This window comes from Spermophilus citellus (genome assembly GCF_964194105.1).
Source record: "Spermophilus citellus genome assembly, chromosome: 12".
Taxonomy (NCBI): domain Eukaryota; kingdom Metazoa; phylum Chordata; class Mammalia; order Rodentia; family Sciuridae; genus Spermophilus; species Spermophilus citellus.
In genome coordinates this window covers 69,823,060-69,846,733 of record NC_138198.1, presented here as the reverse complement: position 1 = coordinate 69,846,733, position 23,674 = coordinate 69,823,060, and the positions used below count along the sequence as shown (strand labels likewise).

At 44.8% G+C, this 23,674-nt stretch overlaps 1 protein-coding gene across 1 annotated transcript in view; it reads right to left on the bottom strand.

Moving 5' to 3' along the window:
• Positions 1-23,674, bottom strand: part of LOC308631647 (E3 ubiquitin-protein ligase RNF213-like) — a gene marked incomplete at its 5' end in the record, with an annotated part of 106,652 nt that overhangs the window by 3,248 nt on the left and 79,730 nt on the right. The window contains 24 exon segments of the mRNA XM_081263027.1: positions 291-485; positions 1,015-1,092; positions 1,740-1,941; positions 2,163-2,343; positions 2,611-2,694; positions 3,033-3,096; positions 3,100-3,165; positions 5,343-5,594; positions 6,169-6,260; positions 7,247-7,427; positions 8,077-8,236; positions 10,202-10,296; positions 11,497-11,531; positions 12,316-12,397; positions 12,714-12,956; positions 13,395-13,505; positions 14,240-14,362; positions 15,281-15,471; positions 15,655-15,868; positions 16,643-16,754; positions 20,980-21,079; positions 21,171-21,340; positions 22,021-22,203; positions 22,319-22,419. Coding sequence (XP_081119153.1) covers positions 291-485; positions 1,015-1,092; positions 1,740-1,941; positions 2,163-2,343; positions 2,611-2,694; positions 3,033-3,096; positions 3,100-3,165; positions 5,343-5,594; positions 6,169-6,260; positions 7,247-7,427; positions 8,077-8,236; positions 10,202-10,296; positions 11,497-11,531; positions 12,316-12,397; positions 12,714-12,956; positions 13,395-13,505; positions 14,240-14,362; positions 15,281-15,471; positions 15,655-15,868; positions 16,643-16,754; positions 20,980-21,079; positions 21,171-21,340; positions 22,021-22,203; positions 22,319-22,419 — 3,315 coding nt within the window.

Here is a 23,674-nt window from a genome sequence, read left to right as displayed (position 1 = left end):
CTTCTATTACTTCTCCTGCAGCAGCTGAGTGTCTGTGAGCATCATGCAACGTATAGGTAGCCAATGTCCTCAGTCACTTGTGCATCCCACTCTACTAGGTGGTCAGCACTGAGTGTCCCTTCCTCTCCTGTCCCCAGTGTGCGCTGCTATTCTGTGGACTGGCTAGGGGTGGGGTTTGTGACTGCCCCTTTCCAGAGGTGCCTGCATTGATGCTCCCTGTTTGGTGGCATTCTGGCAGGAAATTAAGATGAGGTGATGCTGATTCTCCTTGAAAGGCATATGGGACCCACCTTTAAAATTGGAGTCATTTGGTCACCCATTCGCAGGATGTCTTGGACATACACATTCAGATGCATATTTGGATCCCCACCAGCTGTGCCTAGAAAGCCCAAAGTAACCTCTATAACAGACAGGGCTTCACAGACATCACTGTAGGACTGAAGCTCTCCACTGATGGCACCCATGGCCGAATTGGGGAGAAGGCACTGAAACCAAAAGCAGGACAGAGGCTTGGGTCAGGCTATTACTTCTCCTTGTTAAGAGCCTAACTGTGAGCTGCCAGCAGGACCAGCTATCCAACACTTGTGGTAAGAACTGATGCTTGTGCTTGAGCTGATGCTGAGTATAGCAGCGTTTCAGACTTTGCACAGAAATGGGCCCGAGCTAACTGAATCCTCCACATGATCCATGAGTACATGGAAAGGCACAATAGCTTCTCCATCTGTCAGTAGCAGAACCTAAGGAGCAGGAAGAATTGAGTTCTCAACTTGTAGCACCATGGTCATGATATCATCATTAAGAAAATAACCCCCAAGTGGTTGGTCTGTACTCAAAAGAAAGTTTGGTGATCGGCCATCCCGCTTGCTTCTCCAGAAAGCACTGGGCTCTTAAGGAGCTCCTGGGGTTCTTAGAGAGCCAGAGAGCCTGGTGCTCACAGCACATACCAGATGGGACTGGACTGTCCTTGTATATGTGAATGAAACCACCTTGCAAGTGAGGGTTTATTATGACCACCTGTGCCATTTTGTTCTTGATGTCCATAAAGAGATGTTCAAAGTTCCAATCATGTCTGTATACCAGCATGGGTATTCCCTAAGGTGAGAAAGAAAAAAAAAAGTTTTTGGAAATTAAATCTATAGTGGAGGTTTCCATCTGATGACAGATATATTCTTCAGCAGTGACTCAGTGACTAAGTACCAAACTGGACTAAGTACCAAGCTGTGGACTGGCTGGGGGTGGGGGTTCCTGACTGCCCCTTTCCAGGGGTGCCTGCACTGATACTTCCTACATGGTGGCATTCTGGTAGGAAACTAAGATGAAGTGGTGCTGCTGGCACTGGGCAGCTGGACCAAAGGCTAAATACTCTGACGTGAAGCCTCGGCCATGGCAGTTAGAGGATGATGGAATGGGGAGGTCTGCGCAGTGGTTTCTGGGCACCAACTACATATGCAACTGAAGGGGTGGCAGCAGTGATGGGTTTTCTTGGTGGTACCATTAACTGTAGTGGAAACCCAGTCCACTGAGACTTGAGGCTGCCCTGGGGGACAGGTGCAGATGGTGATTGTGATATGGAAGAGAGCTGGGGACACTTCCCAGCCCAAAGAAGGCATAGAGACCACAGACCACCAGTGGGGAGGAGATAACGCAGACGAGAGCCTGGGTGTCACTTAAGTCTGTTTACCCTGAAACCCACAGGGCTGACTGACACAAGCAAATCATTGGCAGAGGGCCCAGCCTACCTTGAGGGTGAGCCAGGGCTTTCCCTGGAGGAAGCGGCTGCTAATCTGCCGCTGGATCATCTCCAGGTCAAACTCCTGCAACGTCTCCCCACCTTGCTCCACTTGATACTGGCAGTTTGAGATAATCAGTGGAATCAGGTCTCGTTCCACTTCGTAACTGATAACATGCAGGTCAGTGACCTCTGAGGCATCCACGGAATAGCTGAGGGACACAAGATACAATTCTTGGGGTCCAGGGCAGGTGTATGGGGCCTAAGGCTTTGGTACATATGCTCCTGCTTCTGCCTTCATAGTGTGAGCATGTGAAAACCATGTGTAAACACGGGGCTTTGTTGAGGAAGGCTGAGAGAGTGGGGACAAGAGCTGTTGCTAGCAGAGTCTGCAGCCAAGCCTGGTGGCAGGGATGGTGGGCTTCTGTAGTACCTGTTGTTTTCCTTGGAGAACTTCTCCACCATGTGGATGATTTCGTTGTGAAGGTTAATCAAGTAGCTGACTAACGCAGTTGAGCAGAGACCCAGTCCCCGATGCCGGGGTAGGATGACCTCAAAATCTGTGTCCAGATCCAAGTCAGAGCTGCAGTAGTCTTTAGGTAACTTGATTTCACCTTTAAAAGACAGGATCATTCCTAAGCGGAGGGATTCTGCTCCAGGCATTTGGTTCACAGCCTGGGGCACCCATTTCCATAGAGCTGGTCCCTGGCTCTTAAGTTTCAAGTGCTCTCAACTCTATTCTTATTCCATATTTATAGATTCAAGAGGACTGAGGATTACTTTGGAGATTGATTCATGTATCCCAGCACCTCCATCAATAGGTTGCAATTGCCACACACACAGCAGGGTGCTGGCAGAGCCACATGGAGGAGGACACTTACCATTGGTCTCCAGTGACCGCCTCAGTGTATTCCACGTGGACAGGAAGATGGTGATCCTGTTGTGGAATAGCTGCCTCAGCCCCTCTGTTGAACAAAACATCTGGTAAGATCCCCATGGAAACAATCCCTAGCACTACCCTGACAAGAAACCACAAGGTGTGCTCCCAAGAACCTGACCCTGCACCTTCTTCACGTTCAGTAGCATGCCACATTTCAAGTTTGAGGTTGTGTGAGAGCTGGAGAAGGTGAGGGCTTTCTAGCCACAGCAGTGGCTCAAGGCATGTCTCTGGGATTCGGCATCGTTTGCCTCATGTTCTAGCTTAGAATCTGAGCCCCACCCTCATGCCCCAACCTGAATGATCCTTTTGAACCATGACACATGGATGGTCCTGATCTTTTGTTGGAGCAGGCAGCAGTCATACCTGAACTGTGACTGCTAATAAAACTCCTGATGGAACAGTATTCATCTTCTGGAACATTCTGGAATCATTTCACTAGATCCCTTTGCAGGGCCAAAATCTCAGGTAAGAATTTCACCAGTCTTAGTTCTGCCTCCTGGAAAAGGGAAAACAGCTCAGTAACACTTTCTCTATTTAACTGAGAAACAACATGAGGTGTATAGATTTTGGGGCCGGCAGGGACTTTCTGTGTGGTTTGTGTGGTCAGTGGGTTGTTTTACATGATTATACCCTGAAACTTGCAAATGGGAAAGGGGCAAGCCCATCCTCTCACCAAGTGGAGGGCCTTCAATGTGTTAGACATGCCCTGCACACGACAGATGTAGGATGAACAAGACCAAGTCCCCTCCTTCCTCCAATGAAAAGCTTCCTCAAGGGCTCAGCTGGGCCACCATCTCTCAGTTTGACAAGAATCAACTCTAGATGACCAAAGACCCAGATGTAAGACTTGACATCTGAAGCCGTCAGCAGAAAAATAGAGGAAACACTCCAAGACATTGGCACAGGCAATGGCTTTCTGGATAGGACCCCAAAACCACCTTTACCTGACAGCTGGTAAATACCCAGACTATATAACTCAAAAAATTTAACAACAAAAATATCAAAGCAATCCAATTTAAAAATAAGCAAATGATCTGAATAGACACTTCTTAAAAGAAGAAATACAAGTGGTTAACAAATATATGAAAAAATGCTCAATATCAGTAGCCATCAAGGAAGTGCAAATCAAAACTACAATGAGACGCTATACCACCACAGTTAGAATGGCTGCTATAAAAAATAAGATAGGCATGGTGGCATCTGTAATACCAACTACTCAGGAGCCTGAGGCAGGAAGATTACAAGTTCAAGGCCAGCCTCAGCAAGTTCTAGGCCAGTCTGGGCAACTTAGTGAGACCTTGTCATATTGGGGGGAGCTGGGGATGGGGACTTTAGCTCAGTAGTAGAGCATTTCTTGCCTAGCAAGCCCAAGAAGTCCCTGGGTTCAATTGCCACTAGTATCCCACCCTAAAAAAATAAATGAACCCAAACATAAAATAACAAATGCTCACAAAGATGAAGAGAAAAACGAAATCTAATATACTGCTAGTGGAAATGTAATTAGTACCTCATAATGGAGAATAGTATGGAGGTTCCTCAAACTAAAAAAAAAACCTAGCATGTGACTCAACTATCCCACTTGAAAGAAAATTAGCGTATCAAAGAGGTACTGCACACCCATGTTTATGTGGCACCATTTACAATAGCTAAGACATGGAATCAGCCTAGAAGCCCATCAGCAGATGAATGGATAAAGATGTGGTTTATATACATAATAGAATATGATTTTAGCTGTAGGAAGAATGAACTCCTATCATTTTCAGAAAAATGGATAGAACTGGAGGATGTTATTTTAAGTGAAGCCAGACACAGAGACAAGATCAGTGCATGCTATAGGCATACACGGAAATATCGCACCAATTCCCATTAATGTGTATAACAAATGAATTTATAAAAGTAAATAATTTGGAAAAAAAATTTAAAACCTGACTCTTGGGCCCACTGTTGGGTGTGATGCTGCTGGAAGGAAAGATCAAGGCCTGGGGCAATGGTAGCTGGTGTGATTCCTGGATTTTGTTCTGAAGATCCAGAATCCAGCATCCTCAGTCAAATAAAACTGTGTCTTAAAAAGAGATCACAACACTACCATAAAATTCTTTCTAGTGTGAGCACCAGATATTTCCGAATCATTCTGCTCCCTGCCATGGTTCTGGTCCATGAGGGAGGTGGTGAGAACTTCTACTGTGGCCCAGGAGAGCTCAAGTGGGTAAAAGCTGGGGATGGTTTCTGGGCCTGGCAGATCCCACAGCCCCATCATTCAGCACGCTGCCTCCTGCCTGAAGGGCACAGGGAGGGCTCTGGTTTGGTTTTAGTGTGCATTCTTGACTGTTTACCAGGTACTTGCTGGTAATCACCTGCTCAACTTCTGGGGATGAAGACAAGGTGTCACAGTTGAGTGACCAGGGTGGTCCCTCCTGGCTTTCAAGTTCCTTACAGATCACTGCTAACCCCACTCATGTGCATATTTCACCTGTGACTTCAGCAGATGTGTCTTAAGACCTTTGTGCTCTCCCTGAGACTGGTGCTACAGGTCTTGCATTCAGAATCACAGTGCTGATGGGGTTGGTTAGGGTTCTGCCCCTAGGAATGATGACTTTGAACCCAGGCACAGAGCCTCCCAGTCCTCAGCAGAAGTATTCCAGGAAAAGGGGGCAGCCCATGAAGCAGACACACCTTCTGTAGAAACTGCCAGAGCACAGGCACCACCTCCTTGCCGTTCTTCTGCTCCACGACATGCTGGAGGTACTCGACTGTGATCTTCTTCCTGCAGCTCCAAATCTTTGAGCAATGAACCACACTTTTCTGGGGCAGCTGGGGCAAGAAGCTTGCAGGGTCACCATATATGATTTTGGCCACAGGGCTAGAGCTGATGCGCTCATCCTGGCTGATGAGTGTGCTCACAGTCAGCAGGGTCTTATCTAGATGCTGGATAAAGAAATGACACAGCATTCTGCAAGTGAGACATTGTCACAGACAATCGGGCAGCTCATGGCCCCACAGTGGCTCTTTAGGAATCTGCCTGCACACACTGGATGCATGATTTTGCTGTCTTTCACGGTGATTGGGGGGTTCTTTGTTTACAGGGTTTTTGCCTCCCCAAACAGAGCAAACTTTATTTTAGGGGCCTTTATTTCACCTCCCTTTTGCTTCCTGACTTTCCTGTCCTGCTGTGGATAGTCAGCTCTGTGATGTTCTCACCAGAGCAGTCATGAATCCAGATATCGATGTATTTCTGGAGGGTCTCTGCCTCTTACTTTCACATCCTGCTGTAAAAAGCAATAGAGAACAAGCGGCCACCTGCCCTGTGAGAACTCCTGATAATCGTTGGCCTAACTTATGAGCAGTATAGGAGGGACACCTGGGGATAGCAGAAGGAGTGGTTTCTCCAGGTGAGGCCTCTAATGACCTTCCTGAGGACAGTGGTCCAACAGTGCTCTACAGATGAATGGGACCCCCTCCTGGACACAGGGCTAAGGAGTAGTCACCACTCACCACTTACCTCCAGTTCAGGTAGAAGAAGAGCTTTGACATGTTTTTCCCAATTGTTTCTCTGTCCTTTGGTTGACAATTTTGCATCAAAATTTAAATGCCCTACAAAGAAAACCAAAACGTGTGTGTGTTATCCAACAAACAAAAAACGGCAATCTCCATACAGAAAACACTGAATAATGTTAATAAAGATAGTCCTCCTTTTGAGGTGATAACTTCCTAAGTTAGCCAGGTACTGCCAACACCAGCCTCCAGACCTTGTGAAGATACTTGAGTCTCTGACAACCTTCCAACCCAAAGTTGTGGTCTTAAAGGTATTCTAAACAAATGGTTAAGGACAGGGCATGAACTCAAAAGCCTAGGGACACAGAGATGCTGACAGGGTACCCAGAGCCACCTCACTGCTGCCTGTTGGGCTCCCGAGTCTGTGTGCTGTGGAAACCACACCAGAACAAGAGGCTTTCAGCAAAATCAGTCTTGATAAAATGGGAAGCACATGTTAATGTTGGTTTCTGGCAAAGATATCCCTGAAGGGAAAGGGATTCTTTGGTTGTGGGAACAGACTTTTCATTGCTATTGTATTATCTGTATGCTTTTAAATAACATTGTTCTGCAATGGTCATTTTAAGAGATTTTTGCAGGTAAGCAAAAAGAAACTGAAATCCCTCCTAATGCCACTCAAATAACCACTTACAGAGTCCCCTCACAGACCTTTGCTTTTGGCATGGTTTAAATGTTTAAGAGTAGAAGAGTTAGCTTGGCAGACAGTGTTCTGCAGCCTCCTTTGTTCGGGTAATGTGGATAGGCACATATTAAGTCAGGGTACAAGTGTGACATCTCTGGAAAGCAGAAGTAGAACACATATCACCTGGTGGGGTGCCATGTGGTCTCAGGGTACAGGTTAATGCTGCATGAACAAGCAACAGGTATCAGTGCTGCAGGCCCCCACCAGGCAGGTGATATGTGGAGGAGTGCAGCAGCCCCAGCAAGGAGAGCAGAGTGCTTGCTCCCACTCTTGTCATGCCATTCACCAGGAGCTGAGGGAGCCTGACCTCTTGGCAGTCATGTGCAGCCCTCACCCCGCTTACTCTGGTTAGGGAGTAGGTGCTGCTCTTTGAGAAGGCAGCACAGCATGAGGTGGACCACATGGGTGGTCTCATCAGCACTCTTCCCCAGCATCTTTGTTAACTGCTCCAAGTCTCTCTGGATGTGCTGCTGCAGGAATCTTTTTGGGTCACTCACTGGAGGCTTGATGATGTTTATCAAAGCCTGAGAGAGCAAGAAAATAAGATGTGCAGTGGGATCTGTGTGTAGAGGACACAGTGAGAGGCCAAGGGAGCAAAGCACCTGCACTGGGGAGAAGGTGGTTTCTAGGTGAGGTCAGGGTGCTCTCAGGCAGCAGATGGAATCACATGCATCTCATGATGCAGGCAGCAGAGGAAGGGAGGCAGGTGGTTGGAGCCAGAGACTGCTGGCTCTCATGTCATCCTGGTGCAGCAGGGAATGCTTCACTGTACCTCAAATAGCCACCACCATAAGGGGGTGACAGGGTCCTACCACCTCCCCATGCCCAGGTTTGGGCTGAGGACAAGAGTTGTACACGCCAAGTAGACTTTATGAGCTGATTATTACACCTTGTATACACATGCTAAGATGTCACACTGTATGTGTAATTGCTTTGTGTCAGTTAAAACATTTTAAAATTAAAAAATGAAGAGGATTTTCCATAATCTGATGAATAGTTACCCCATTGCATCATATGTCACAGTGGAAAAAGCAGGATCTATAACTTTTGTATTACCCTGTGACTAGGTAAAATCCCTAGGTGTCTAGGACTTTGTAGACAAAAGGACTGACTGTAAACACAGCAGGTTCTTCCTATGGCAACATAAGAGAGTCTAGCGGTAGCATCTTATACCTGAGGATTTTGTGTGGCTCCCAAAAGCATAGCCAAATGAGTGAGTAGCCGGATGAGAATGAAGACGACTGGGGACAGGTCTCGGTCAGACACCACTATGACATCTCTGGGTTGTGGGTGGCCCAGCACATGGCCAGTCTTGGTTCTATCTGTGCTGGCTCTGGAAAGGATGAGAGGAAACAGGGTGAAGATTGGAGATGTCTGTTTCTCCTCAGCCAGGGTCTCACACCTTAATGGCTATGTTCCCAGTTTTTTTTTTTTTGTTGTTGTTTGTTTGTTTTGTTTTCTTTTTGTTTTTGGTATTGGGATTGAACCCAGGGGCTCAACCACTGAGCTACATTCTCAACCCCCACTTTTTTAGTTTTTATTTTGAGACAGTCTTGCTAAGTTGCTGAAGCTGGCTTTGATTATCCTGCCTCAGCCTACTGAGTCACTGGGATTATAGGTGTGCACCACCACACCCAGTTTTGAGGAAAACTCTAAAAGTACCGGTTCAGGCCTAGACCACCTGCCTCTAAGTCCTTCTCTTTAGACCCACCCTGCTGACTGGCCAAACCCTGCAACATTCCCAGTGTTAAGTGGCTGCAGTGGGCCAAGTAGACTTTAGGATCTGATCATTACAGATCATTAATGTGGCCATTAGTGCAGGGTGTCAGAATGGAGGTCAGCACCTGCATCAGGACAGCAAGTTTGGAGCATTTTTGCATCCTCATGGGGTTTGTCCACGTTTTTCTCAATATTTCCAAATCAAAAACTGAGATACACAGTCTGGCAAAAATTTTTTGAGATTTAACAACATTGATAGTTTAGGGAGATAACAGGCTAGACAATTTTAAATTTTGTAACAGAATAACCAGATGTATGATGATGGTAGAAAGTCCTGCCTTTTATATCTTAAGGGAACACTGACAGCCACACTTATCTTAGAATCAAGCATGGGACTGTGAGATCAGATTTTTATTTTTATTTATATTTTCAGTTTTGGGAATTGAGTGGGGGCCTCACATATGCTAAGAAAGCACCCTACCTCTGAACTATGCCCCCTATCCTTTCTATTTTTATTTTGAGTTGGTCTCACAAAGTTTCCCAGGCTGGCTTCAAATTTTCCATCCTCCTGCCTCCCAAGTAGCTGGGATTATAGGAATGTACTGTGTCTAGCTGGAGGTCAAATTTTTATCTGGTTTCCGAATCTGATACATTGGGCCTTCTGTATCTGCAGTTCTGCACCTGTGGATTCAAGCAACTGTGGAATAAAAATATTCAGAAATAACTGCATCTTTATTGAATAGCAGCTTTTTTCTTGTCACTATTTCCTAAAAAAATATGATAAATGAATATTTTCATAGCATTTACATTGCATGAGAAACTTAGAGATAATTTTTTTAAAGTCCATGGAAGGCTGGGTACAGTAGTGCACACCTGTAATTCCAGTGCCTTGGTAGGCTAAGGCAGGAAAATTGCAGTTTCAAATTCAGCCTCAGCAACTTAGCAAGACCCTAAGCAACTTATCCAGACCCTGTCTCTAAAAAAAAAAAAAAATTAGATAAAAATGGGCTCGTGATGGGGATGTGACCCCTATGCTCAATCCTCAGTACCAAAAGGAAAAAATATTTAAAAAATAATTTTTATTATTTTTTAATAATAATATTAAAATTTTGTGACCTACCTATTTGTAGGTCACAAACAAGATTGTTTCATGACATATAAAAGAACAGAACATCTGAATCTGAGTATCTGTGGAGGGCGGTGTCCTGGGAACAGTCCCTGCAGATATGGAGGGATAGGGATGGATGTACTTGATAAGACTGATTATATGTATCTTTCACTTTTCTTATATTAAAAAAAAAATGGGCTGGGAGGCAGCCCAATGGCAGAGCACTTGCCTAGCATGTGTGAGGCCCAGGTTCCATCCTCAGCACCACAAAAACAAAACAAAGCAAAACAACAACAACCAAAAAGTTTCAGTGCCACATGACTACAGGTGTGTTTGATGTGGATCCCCAACATGACACAGGTCCAGATGTACAGCTGTGGTGTTAGTGATCCTATAGTTGGTATGATTCATCTGCGGGAATAGACAGCCTGGAACCACAGGCTCCAAGGGAAAGAAGCTGAGCCCACATACCCGATGCTTTGGAAGCCAGCATGAGGTCTGTGGTCGACACCTCCAATTACAGCACCACAGTCAACACAGGTACTCAGCTCCATCGGCTTGCCACACTGGGACAAAGAGGGGACCCACAGCCAGCATTGCTACATGTGGAGAAGCCACCTTGCGTAGAAGGTGGCGTGTGCCACAGACTGCATCTGGTGCATGTGTGCATCAGTAAGCAGCAGGAGCTCTGGGGACAGAGTAGGCACTTAATCAAGTGTGCCGTCCATGAGCAAAGGTGGCTTTATTTTCCCAAAATAAGGTTTTTTTACTCCAATGTAGAGTGACAAGTGTGTACAGCCCCATCTTCCTTTCTCATATTCACTGCCTCCTTCATCCCTGTGACTAGCATGCCAGCCTCTAGAGCTTCATTATCTAACACCAGGAATTATGGTGTTAATAGCTTCCAAATAGACCTCCTAACACCCACTGGACAAAAAAAAAAACAAAAAAACAAACAAACAAAAAAAAACAACAACCATAAGATTTGCCATCACTGATGGGCCCAGGTTTTCAAGTCAAATGGCATCCCACTGCATGCTATGAATCACAGCCACACCAGGCCCCTCCAGCTACAGGCGTTCAGACCACAGAACTCAGCACTAAGAGGGGCCCTAGAATCTGTTCCTATTTCACTTCATGGTCAAGGAAGCGATTCAGGAAGGTGAAGTGTCATATCAGGGCTCCATCCCTGTCTCCAATTCACTCTATGGAGAAGCATGCATAGGTCTAATCCAGCAGCCTGTTGCTCAGCAAGTGCAGATGTTGTGAACAACCAGGGAGATGCCCCAGAGTCCCAGATGAGCAGCATCTACTTGTCCCCCAGGACTCATTAGCCATGAGTCTTTCTTGTCCTCTCCGGTTCTCTGGTATTCAGCCCACATTTCTCTCTGGCTAGTGATCCAGCTGAGGGTCTGTGTGGCTGAGCCCTGCTACAGTGCTCCCAGCCAGCAGCATTATGGCATCCCAGGAGACTTGGGTGATGCCTGCAGACATTCTTGGGCATCACACTGGGCTGGGGGGTACTGCTACTGGCACCCAGTGCGCTGAGGCTAGGTATGCTGCTAAATATCCTACAATGCACAGACGATCTGCAGGAAAGAATCATGTCCTTGGTGTCTTTAAATGAGACTCAGTTGGAACACACTGAGTAGTCCTCAGAATGCACCTGTGCCTCCTAGAAGGTGAAGACCCTTATTCCCAAGTCTGTGCCCCCCACCCCAGATGGGAATGCACATTTTGAGCCTCCCCCAAACACCAAGACTCACCTGTCCTACAGTGCATGGATGACCATTGGGACAAACTGTTCAAAGAACAACAGGACACATGTTAGCTAGCAAGTCTCCATCAAATTACCAAATGAGGGAAGGGGAAGTTGCTGCCCTCCTCTCTGGCCCTGACCAATAGGACACAGAGCCCATGTTCTAAGAACCTCACCAGAAGCCTCGAGCCATGCCATCAGCTAAATTACTTGCATGTTCCTGGAGCTCAGTGAACACATATCACCCATGAAAATAGTCTGAATTTGGTTTACACAGCAGAGAGAAGTTGGATTCCAGACACAAACCAGGGGTAACTTGGTGGCAGCAGGGCTAGCACTGTATATCTTTCTATTCTCTTGGATTTTTATTTTTTTGGCAAAAGCATGTTTCAGAACAACTTTAAAAACTAGTTTTAGAGGATTATTTACTTAAGGCAATGGCACAACTCATATATAAGTCATGGGTTATGTGGCTGTCTCCCAGGTCTAGACTGCAGGAAGCTGTCTCTGGGTCAAAAACCTCTGGATTGTGACTGGCCTTTGAATGAGCCTCAGTGTGGTCTCCAGGTCCCCCTTCTTCCAAGTGACATTTCTAGAGAGCACCAGTGTAGCCCAATGGCTCTTATTCCATGACTACACAGGGAAATTATTTGGTCATCTAGCCAGTTAAGTCTGTGGCCCTCAAGCCAAAGGCAGGAGGAGGCAGGTAACATGGGCTTTCAGCAGAACCTAGTGAAGCCCAGATCCAACCTCAGGCATGGCATGGCCGCAGGCTGACCTTACAAGCTGAGAAGAGTGCGACCCCTCCCCATACACTGGTACTCACTATACCATTGGACGCCTTCCAGACCCTCCCACTTCTGGGCTTGAGCCAGCAGGTCTTCAGGCATTGTTGGAAGAAAAGCATTCTGAAAGACCAAGAGCAGAAATGGCCCTGCTGAGAGGGCCTCTGGGCTGCAGCTGCTGCCCAGCAAGAGGCACAGAATGAGGCAGTTTCTTCTCAGCTCCAGAGCTGTTTACAGAGGACATACAACAGCTCTGTGTGAACTGGCAAAGGGCAGAGCGCGTTTTCACCAGCACTGTGCTGAAGGATCAAGTGGGGCAACGGGGCAGAGAATCTAAAAGGTGGACAGGTTTGAGAGTTCCCACAGCCACCGGCCAGGTCTCAACATGAAAAAATACACTGAAGTTTCACTGTAAAATCAAAGTTATCATGCAGCTTACCGACATGCTGGCGGGAGAGAAAGCTAAGTTCCTCAGGGGCACCAAGACTTCACTCTGTCCACACAGAAGGACAGCTGCAGTGTGAATGGCCATTTCTGTCACTGTTCTTTCAAGACTGTCGGCACCAGGGCCCGCACTCAGCAAAGGCAGAGTGTTGGCCACGAGGGATGCTGCAAAAGCCCTGACTCCCGGAGGAGACAGGATCCTGCTGTTTTCAATGAACCTGCTCACAGCCTCGCATTGCTGGCACGAAAGACGTTTTTCATGTTAGGATATTTCAAAAAGGAATACTGTGAATTTAGGATTTCCTCTTTGAAGGTCACACATTACGATACTGAGTACACATCAAATATCCAGGTAAACATAGTTAAATGATCACCAGTGGAGGGAAAATGCTTCAGAAAAGAGAATTTTCATACAGATACACAGCAACCACATTCTTCAGTACAGATCTCAATACTCTGTTTTGGTAAATATTAAGTAAGGTTCCTGAGTCTGTAAGGTTTGGATTAAACAAAATAATTCTTCCACATAACAAGGGTACACCCTCTATCCTACGTAGAAAATTATGGAAAGTCATAATTCCTATTACCCTAAATAGGAAATAAAATTTGTGAGTTCTGTGCTTAGAAAGTCCTTCCCAATCATGAGACTGAACTCAAGCCCCAATGTGTCACTCACCTCTGGCTTAGGGCGGAGGTCTACGTTGTGGGAACAGTGGAGAGCAGCCACTTCTCGGAACAGCACCAGCAGCAGGTAGACTGCCTGTTGAGCTCTGGGTCTCTCGAAGGACTGTGGGTGGGGTGTGGAGCAAGTATTCAGAAGATGCAGCACTACCCAGAGCAACCTTCCCTGGGCTATGCACCATGGGCCTTCATGCACATGATTGGGGCTACAAGGTCATGAGACAAGCTCAGGTTAACCTCAGTGCACAGGCAGTCATGATGGAGAAACAGAAGTCAGCACCTGTTCTCCTGTGACTACTTTACTGGTCTTAGAAATGTGTCCTGAGAAGAGACAGAATTTTCTACTTCCTCTTCCTGGTGTAAGGCAAGGATAAACAGGGACTCAAAAAAGATGCAAGACGAGAACAATTTAAAGATTAGAATCCTGGGGCTGGGGTTGTAGCTCAGTGGTAGAATGCTTGCCTAGTATATGTGAGGCACTGGGTTCAATCCTCAGAACCACATACAAAATTAATTAATTAATTAATTAATTAATTAAGGTATTGTGTTCCTCTACAACTTAAAATATTTTTTAAATGATTAGAACCCTAAAACCCTGTGTCAACATCAAAATAGACACATAGTATGTATGTGGACTATGAATCTACATAGCAATGGATTTTGCTAATTGTTAATATCTCTTACTTGATATGAAGACAATAGGCATCTGCCTCCTGGCATTAGTGTCACTCTTGGGGCTGTTCAGAGACCTTCTCCATCACATCTGCATCTTTTGACAGGGAAGATGCAGGTGTGAGGGATACTACCCGGAATCAGGGAGAAGCTGCGAGCCCATCCTACCATCAGAGCAGTCTCGAGGCCGGAAGCCTTGTACTCAAGCATGGCTTTGCCCACTGCATCACGAAGTGCCTTGTATTCATCCCCATGCACCAGATATTGGTCCATCTGGCCCGTGTGGTCCTTCTGCAGCCCAGGAGAAGAGGGTTAGTCATGGTGGGGCAGGGTAGGGTGTTCTGCAAAGACCCTTTTCCATAGGCAAAGAAAGACAGCAGACACAGTTGGAGGTGAGAGGCAACTCAGCTGGAACTCCCTGTGAGTTCCAGCCATGACAATCCTGGAGGCCTTCAGGAGCATGGCCTCCACAGAGATGGAGAGCCTGGGGAGAAGGGAGGCTGACCCTGGAGCTTCTTGCTTTTTCTACACACAGCAACACACCAACAAACATGTCATCTTTGAGTCCCATATAGTCATCTTAAAGATGCCGAGAGTTTCAGTGCCATTTTTTAACCCCAGGACATTAAGAACTTAACAATTTCTGAGCACTGGGAATGGAGAAGACTGAAAGCCAAACTCATTGCACTGTCTCTCAATTCTTACCCACCTCTGCCTGGCAGAGAGCACAAGACACAGCTTGCAAGCTGAGTAACCTTTTACTTTGCTGGAAGCAAATATTAAAAGAAACATTCATTCACTTTTCCTGTGTAGAATTTAATTAGAAATTAAGCCTCCGGGGCTGGGAATGTGGCTCAGGCGGTAGCATGCTCATCTGGCATGCGTGCAGCCTGGGTTCGATCCTCAGCACCACATACCAACAAAGATGTTGTGTCCGCCGAGAACTAAAAAATAAATATTAAAAAATTCAAAAAAAAAAAGAAATTAAGCCTCCATAAAATGCAGGTGAACTACAAACCAGAAACACACACAGATGTGCACACACAAACATGCCCATACCTACCTTTGCTCTATGGCAGGTGGCCTAAACCCACCCTGAAGCAGAGACCAAGGACCAGATACCTACCTGTGTCCTGCCTATTATGAGGGAAGGGAGAGTGAGGAGTGGTTCCCACAGCTTTCCTGCTCTGCCAGGGACCTGCGTCTCACCTGCTGTGCAATGACTCCCTTGGGAAACACCCACTGGCATCGATTGCCCTGCCTGGAGAGGTTCTGCACAAATTCCATCCCTCTCAGGCTCGAGAGCCTCCGGACCAGATACACGCGGTGCCAGTCGTTCCCTGCCTGGGTGCAGAACTGCTCGACACATCGCAGGTAGTACTGCTCCTCCACAGCCAGCTCTGACAGTGCAAGGAGAAAGCTAGTCAGTGACTGGGGACTGAGGGCCTGCTTCTGGGGAACTCAGTAAAAAAAAAAAAAAAACATCCAGAACAGGGGAACATGGTAAGGGCCAGCAAGTCCCTAAGGAGAGTTCCTGTTCTTCTGAACTTGTAGCTAATTTCTCCAAGGTAAAGAAAACCTGCCTGAGCCCTCCTGAAGCTCCAAAAGGAGATCAGAAGCCCTGTCGAGACACAAGCGGGTCCTGGCCACCTCCTGAAGGTACTCAACAGACACTGTAGTGGCAGGTCCTTGGCCTTGTCTCCCTGAGGAGCAGGTCTGTAGGAAATGGCCTTCCTCCCTCAGGCAGTCAAGTTCACTCCTTGTACAGTAAGCACTGGTCTTCTCATGAATTGAATCCCAAGGAGCAAAGAACAAGAAAGAAAAGAATATTATACTTTCCAACAGGCAACTCCCCAACCTTCTAAAATTATAGAAAACAACCAGAAAAAGCAAACTGATAAGGAAAAAATGTGTATAATCTATTTTTATAATATGCATTATACAAGTTTTGGGAATAAAAATATGAAGACAATAAAAATAAAAAGGATTCAGGATCTCGCCAGGTGGGGATGACCATTGCTAACCCTGTTGTGTACTCATCCAGGCTGTGGTTTCTTCTGCTTTGCACACACATGTACATGACTCCCTCCCCTTTGCCCTATCTAAAGTTCCTCCATTCCTTCCATGCTCCCCCCGACCTCCATTCTGGATCAGCATCCACATATCAGAGAAAACATTCAGACTTTTTTAGGATTGGCTTTTTCCATTTAGCATTTCATTTGTACTCTATATACTGCTGAACAACAGGGACACCTTCAAAAAATGCATCTGTAGGGGATTTCACTGCTGTGCAAACATCAGACATTTTCAGATGCTAGGTGAGGATCTCACGAGACCAACATCAGACACGCAGTGATGGAAATATCACCAAGTGACTCATGACTGTGTGTGACATCTAAGAGCAGAGCAAAGTCTTTGAAACTTCTTTCTTTTTTCACATGGAAAAGAAGCATCTATTAATTGTACTGAATAAAGCTGCATTTTTTCAGTTTTCAGAAACTCTGCCACTGTGTAAACCATATGGTTCAGAGAGTTTGTAGAAGAAAAGCACCAAAGTGGCAGCTGGCTTACTTCCAGGCAGTTGATGAAGAGCATGTAGGGTTCAGTCTTATCTTTAATGATGAATGCCTTCTTCTCTAATAGGGACAGGTAGGCCTGGATGTAATCTTTCACTGCATGGAAGCTGTGGAAACATAAATATTATTCCTGATGACGTTAGAATGGCAGAATCACCCTATACAAAAGAGCATCTATTAACCAATCATCTGCCCATCTATTTCTCTATGTGTATAAAGGTATAATATATATATAGGTATATAGATTTGACAGCTCTTTTAATTAATTCATTCAATCTAATTTGTTATACATGACAGCAGAGTGCATTTCAATTCATAGTACACATATACAGTACAATTTTTTTCATGTTTCTGGTTGTACACAAAGTAGTGTCACACCATTTGTGTCTTCATACATGTACTTAGTGTAATGATGTCCGTCTCATTCTACCATCTTTCTTATCCCCATGCACCCTCCCTTTCCCTCCCTTTCCTTTGCCCTATCTAAAGTTCCTCCATTCCTTCCATGCTCCCCCTGACCTCCATTCTGGATCAGCATCCACATATCAGAGAAAATATTCAGACTTTGTTTTTTTAGGATTGGCTTTTTTCATTTAGCATGATATTCTCCAACTCCATCCATTTACCTGAAAATGTCATGGTTTTATTCTCTTTTAATGATGAGTAATATTCCACTGTGTATATATATATACCATAGTTTCTTTATCCCTTTATCTACTGAAGGGCATCTAGATTGGCTGTACGATTTAGCTATTGCTAATTGTGCTGCTATACACATTGATGTGGATGTGTCACTATAGTATGCTGATTTTAAGTCCTTTGGGTATAAACCAAGGAGTTGGATAGAACAGTGAAGCAGGTGGCATCACTATACCAGACTTTAAACTATACTACAGAGCAATAGTAACCAAAAAAGCATGGAATTGGCACCAAATTAGACTTGTAGACCAATGGTACAGAGACACAGAGACCAACCCACAAAATACAGTTATCTCATACTAGACAAAGGTGCCAAAAACATATATTGGATAAAAGATAGCCTCTTTAACACATGGTGCTGGGAAAACTGGAAACCCATATGCACCAAAATGAAATTAAGCCCCCATCTCTCACCATGCACAAAACTCAACTCAAAATGGATCAAGGACCTAGGAATTAGACCAGAGACCTTGTGCTTATTAGAAGAAAAAGTAGGCTTAAATCTTCATCATGTCAGATTAAGTCCCAATTTCTTAACAAGACTTCTATAGCACAAGAAATAAAATTAAGAATAAATTTATTTTTTAAGAATAAAATTATTATTATTATTGCTGTGGATATATACGTGACTGCATGACCAATGTAATTCTGCAACACCTACACTCAGAAAAATGAGAAATTATGTCCCATTTAATTCAAACGTATGACATGTCAAGATCATTGTACTGTCATGTGTAACTAATTAAAAAAAGAATAAATAAATGGGATGGATTCAAACTCAAAAGCTTTTTCTCAGCAAAAGAAACAATCAGCGAGGTACAGAGAGAGCCTACGGAATGGAAGTAAATTTTTACCACATGGACATCAGAGCACTAATTTCTAGGATATAGAAAGAACTCAAAAACTTAACACCAAAAAAAAAAAAAAAAAAAAAAAAACAAAAACAAATATCCCAATCAAAAAATGGGCCAAGGAAATGAACAGAACTTCTCAGAAGATGATATACAATCAATCAACAAATATATGAAAAAATGTTCAACATCTCTAGCAATTAGAGAAATGTAAATCAAAACTAATCTAATATTTCATCTCATTCCAGTCAGAATGGCAGCTTGTAAGAATACAAACAACAATAAGTTTTATTGAGGATATGGGGGGAAAGGCACACTTACTCATACATTGCTGGTGGGACTGCAAATTGGTGCCACTAATCTAGAAAGCAATATGGAGATTCCTTAAGAGCTTTTTATTAAAAATATGTTTGCAGAGGCTTGAAGGAATATTAAGTTCCATATTGCAGACCAGTTGTTTTCAAACATTTTGGATTCAGGCCCTTTTACAGTCTTAAAACTTATTGATTTGTTTATGTGGGTCAAATCTATCAATGCTTATAGTATTAGAAACTGAAAAGTTTCAAGAGTGTATCAGTTCATTTAAGATAAAAAGAATAAACCCACATGTGTTAATGATGTTTAGAAGAGTGGCTTTCCCACAATTCTTGGAAGCCTGTTTAACAGAAGTCAGCTGACTTCCTACATCTGCTTTTGATACTACTTTGAAGCATTTGAAGAAAATCTGGCCTTACACATGATATAGTTGGAAAAGGGAGAAATCTTTAATAGTTCTTGCATATATTGGGGGTTATTCTTTTCAATACTGTAACAACACTTTTAAAGTGATCATTTCTGAAGGCTGGTTATAGAACCTGACACCATGTCAGTTGTTTTCATCAAGTATATTACAATCACATAGTCTACTCTGTTATGGATTTTTCCCAGTGCTATGGATCAAACTGGGGGCCCCACTGTGTGATAGTCAAAAGCTCTACCACTGAGCTGCATCTCCAGCCACTGGATCATTTTTTGACACACATGATTCTGTGACATTAGGCATTGGTCATTTAGAAAAGCCTTGGTTTTCGGAGCAAGGCAAATCTTGAGATGTTGGCATCTTTTTAGTCTACAATCTCTTGTTGTAGATACCTACCTACATGCATTAACATCACCACAGATCTGTAGTCTGGTGGTCACTGGTTCACGCAAAATGGCAAGGCCTGAGACAAGCAGCTAGTTCTTATCTGGAGACCTTTAGGAGTAGCATTCTTTGAGATAAGCACTGTCTTCTGTTTTGCAGTGTTCTGGGTCAATTTCCATTGACCAGCATTAAAAATCACAACCTCAGGCTGAGGTTGTAGCTCAATGGTGGAGCGCTTGCCCTCAGGTGTGAGACATTGGGTTCAATCCTCAGCACCACATAAAAATAAATAAACAAAATAAAGATATTGTGTCCAAGTATAACTAAAAAAATTTTTTTAAATTTCAAACTCAAGGGTTGAGATTTAGTAAAGCTCATAGTGAAACTGGCATCTTAAAAAGTACATATGCACAGTGAAGAAGAAGACCATAACTGTGGTTGCTATTTCCTTCATGCAGAAAAGCTTTGGCAATATTATTGCAAACATGGACATGTTGAACAGGCAAATTACTATCTCAGTATTATTTTTAAAAATTCAGAGTTCAGGAACCAACTCCCCACCAAAGGGTCCTTGCCAACACTCTGAGAACTGAAGCTCAATGAACACACAGGATCAGCCAGAGGACACCATGCTTGGACATCACCGACTGCCTAATTCGAGAAAACACAGAGTCCACATGTTGTGGAATCTGGACTTGGAGGACATTGAGGGTGAGGGAGACTCTGAATTACCACACCAAAAATCACACTCTGGGGTGGCCATGGAGCTAGGGTCAGAACAACCATTCCTGGGTTCTGCATGCATCACCACACCAAGGGTCCTTTCCCAGCACTCTGTATTTTCACTTCATACCCATGCCTGGCCAGCCTCTACCTCAGAGCAAAGCCTGTCCAAGGAAGGGGGCGTGACCCTTGTCCTTGGAAAGACCCACAGAGCACTCCTAGGCACAAATACCCACCCTGCTGAGTTGTTTATCTACAAATAACAGGAGAGACTGCTATGCCAGGTGTCCCTGACTCAGGCTAGGTGAGGACCCATAGCAACCCCCTAGCAACCACCAATCAGCATGAGACAGGAAAAATACCTGGGATGCCAGATGACCCTCATAGTAGTTTATGGTGGTTGATAACATGTTGGGAAACCATGTAGTTCAGCATGTACACTCCTCGTGGCTTAAACGAATCAGTTCAAATGAATTCCCCTCTGGTACTAACCAATCACCCTTACCCAACTTGTTCCTGCCAGTGAATGTGCTAATCAATGTTAAGAGTTGTTGTTTGATTTTCCCGCGGTGTGTGATGATTTTCTAAGAGAAGCTATGATGTATGTGAAGTCCCTGCCTTCCCCAAAGAGTGTATAAAACTGCTGCAAACCCTGGGCTCGGGGCCTTTCAGTGCCACAAGTTGCTGTGTGCGCAGAGGACCGAGCTAGCTTGCAATAAACACCTCTTTGCTTCTTACATCGATCTTGGTCTCTGGTGGTCTTTTGGGGGTCCCGAATTCGAGCATAACAGTATGCCCACAGAAACATGTCTAAACACACTGAAGAAACTTTCCCCAGTCATGCGTGAGGATATGTGGTGGCACAAAGACCAAGCACAACACAGGCCAGAGAAGCCGAGGCCTCAGAGAAGTGTGCATTCAGGGAGCTGCTCCTACCTGTATTTCAGGAGAAGCTTCAGCACCACAGAGCAGACGACAGGAGTCTTATCCACAGCATCATCAAATGGTGAGAGAGACTTTGTGTGTTCCTGGTATCCTTAGTCAGAAAGAGAAAGGTGCTATTGCTCATATCATGGCACAAAACAGAGAGGAACTGAATCAAGATTTGAAAGAAGAAGGCAACTCACTTTGGGGAGCATCTCTCAAGAGCTCCTTCTGCACGAAGAGTAGAGACAGAAGCCCATCAATCACGTTCTTCTCAGGAGGGTTATTGTCTTTGAAGCACATGGTAGAAATCAGGTCCATGAAGAAACTGTTGCACATCTGCCGGAACTGGGCGTGTTTCCCAATGGCCACCCTAAGGAAACAGCGAAAACCCAGTCAGAAGACTCAGAGACCGTGTTCCCAAATCCCTGCAAGAAGAATGATTTGAGATTTGGACAGCATGTTGTTTTACATCAAGAGATTCAAATATCTACTTTTGTTGATTAGCTGGTCTTAAAAACTGCAGGCAGCATCTACACACATCTCTTCCAGGAACACCTCCATCATTTAACCTGCCTAAGCTTGTCATAGAACCCCTCCATTGGGAGGAAACAGAAGAGAAAGCAACCACTGATGGAGCATGACCATGGTCTAAAGCCCACAGCTCCCCTTCCTGACCTCCCAGAGGCTGGGAGAGAGCTGGTGTGTGGCTCAATGGTAGAGGGCTTGCTTGCCTAGCACCTGCCACCTATGCGAAACGGAGGCTGGAGAAGCTGTATCTAAGTTTCTTGGATCTCTTTCAAGGGCTTCATTTATTACTTTCTGAATTTTGCTGTCTCAAAATCTTGTCAGATGTGTGTGTCTTGGGGAGAGAGGAATTCAGAGACACCCATCATCTAAGAAGTGCCCAAGTCTTACTTCAGACAGCTCTCTGAAGCCAGGCTTTTACCAGACAAAGGTTAATAGAAATTAAATTTCTGAATATTATATTTGGGGAAAAAAAGACAGAGAAAAGAGGAAGAGAAACACTTTTAAAGAGAAAGAGTGTTTTACCTGTGCTCTTGGGAAACTGTCACAGAGAAATTATCTGGCAGGTCAGTTAAACAGGAGGGGCAAATCATCTGCCCAGGGACAAGCCAGCTCTTGATGCACATCAGGCAGTACACATGGTCACAGGGCAGACACACAGGATCATGAGCATCTCCCAGGCAGGTGGGGCACAGCTGCACTCCACACCTGGAATCCAAGCAGGAGATGGGGTTCAAGGCAGACACTGGCTTGGAGGTGCCAGTGCACCCCAGGGGCAGCGCTCCCTCCTCCCTGTGCTCCCTCCTCCCAGACCCCCTCTCACCTGGCCAGACTCTTGCTGGCTTGCTCCTTGCATTCACAGAGAGTGGTCATCACAGCCACAAAAGGCCTGTGGGTCTTGAGGTCAGAGTTTTCTTGAAGACACTGGAGGGGAAAGGCCTGGTTAGGGGTGGCACCCATCAAGGAGGGACAGGGGTCAGCTGTGCCCTGGGGCAGCCCAAGGCCTGGGGAATTCTTAGCAGTTTTCCATCCTTTCAAATCCTTGTGGCCCCACTGCTTTTTAAAGAGAAGGACTAAATTCCCAATGTCATTTTCCATCTTCCTCCTTCTTTTCAGGTCTACGCCCCTTCCTCATCAAGAGGTATTTCAAACTTTAAATGATAATAATGTACACACCATTAAGCTCTAAGAGACCTGAGCATTTTTGGAATATTTGCTTTAGATCTTGTTTTATTTATTTACTTAGAGAGGGGGTATTGCTATGTTGTCCAAGCTGCTCTCAAACTCCTGGACTCAAGCCATCCATCTGCCTCAGCCTCCCAAGGTGCTAGGACTATAGGGATGTACCACCACCACTGGCTAGATCATATTTTAAAGGAACAACACATATACATCCAGTTGTGGCATCATGGGCAACCCTTTCTAGTCAAGTCCCCTCCCCACATTCCTAAGCTTCTCTGAGGACTTGTGTGCACCTGTGTAAACACCCTGCCATTGTCCTGTACCATTCTGCCCTCAGGCCTGGGAGGCCTCACTGCAGGCCCCTTCAGTGATTTCCTGGTAAACAGCTCAGCTGCTTTAACCACTGTATAGCAGTCCCGAATGAATATTCTTCCAGATACCTGTTTCCAGTAACCAGTATTTAGTGTGTACTTGAGTTTTTGCGATTCTAAACAGTCCTGTACAAGCAATCTAGCATATGTCTGCTTCAGAAAAAACAAAAGGTTGAGCTGGGAAGCAGCTGGGTGGTACAACACTTTTCTGGCATGTGTGAGGCCCTGAGTTCCACCAGAGCACCATAAAATAAATCAAAGTGTCTATTGGACACACATTTAGAAATGCACATCTCCAGCAACTCAGGGTAGTAAATTTATTTTTTCTCAAATTATTTTATTTTTAATTAATTTTTCTATTTATATATGACAGTGGAATGCATTACAATTCTTATTACACATATAGAGGACAATTTTTCATATCTCTCATTGTATATAAAGCATATTCACACCAATTCCTGTCTTTATACATGTACTTTGGATAATAATGTCCATCACATTCCACAATCATTTCTAATCCCATACCTCCTCTCTTTCCCTCCCACCCCTCTGCCCTATGTAGAGTTAATCTATTCCTCCCACATTCCCCATCCCTACCTCACTATGAACCAGCCTTCTTATATCAG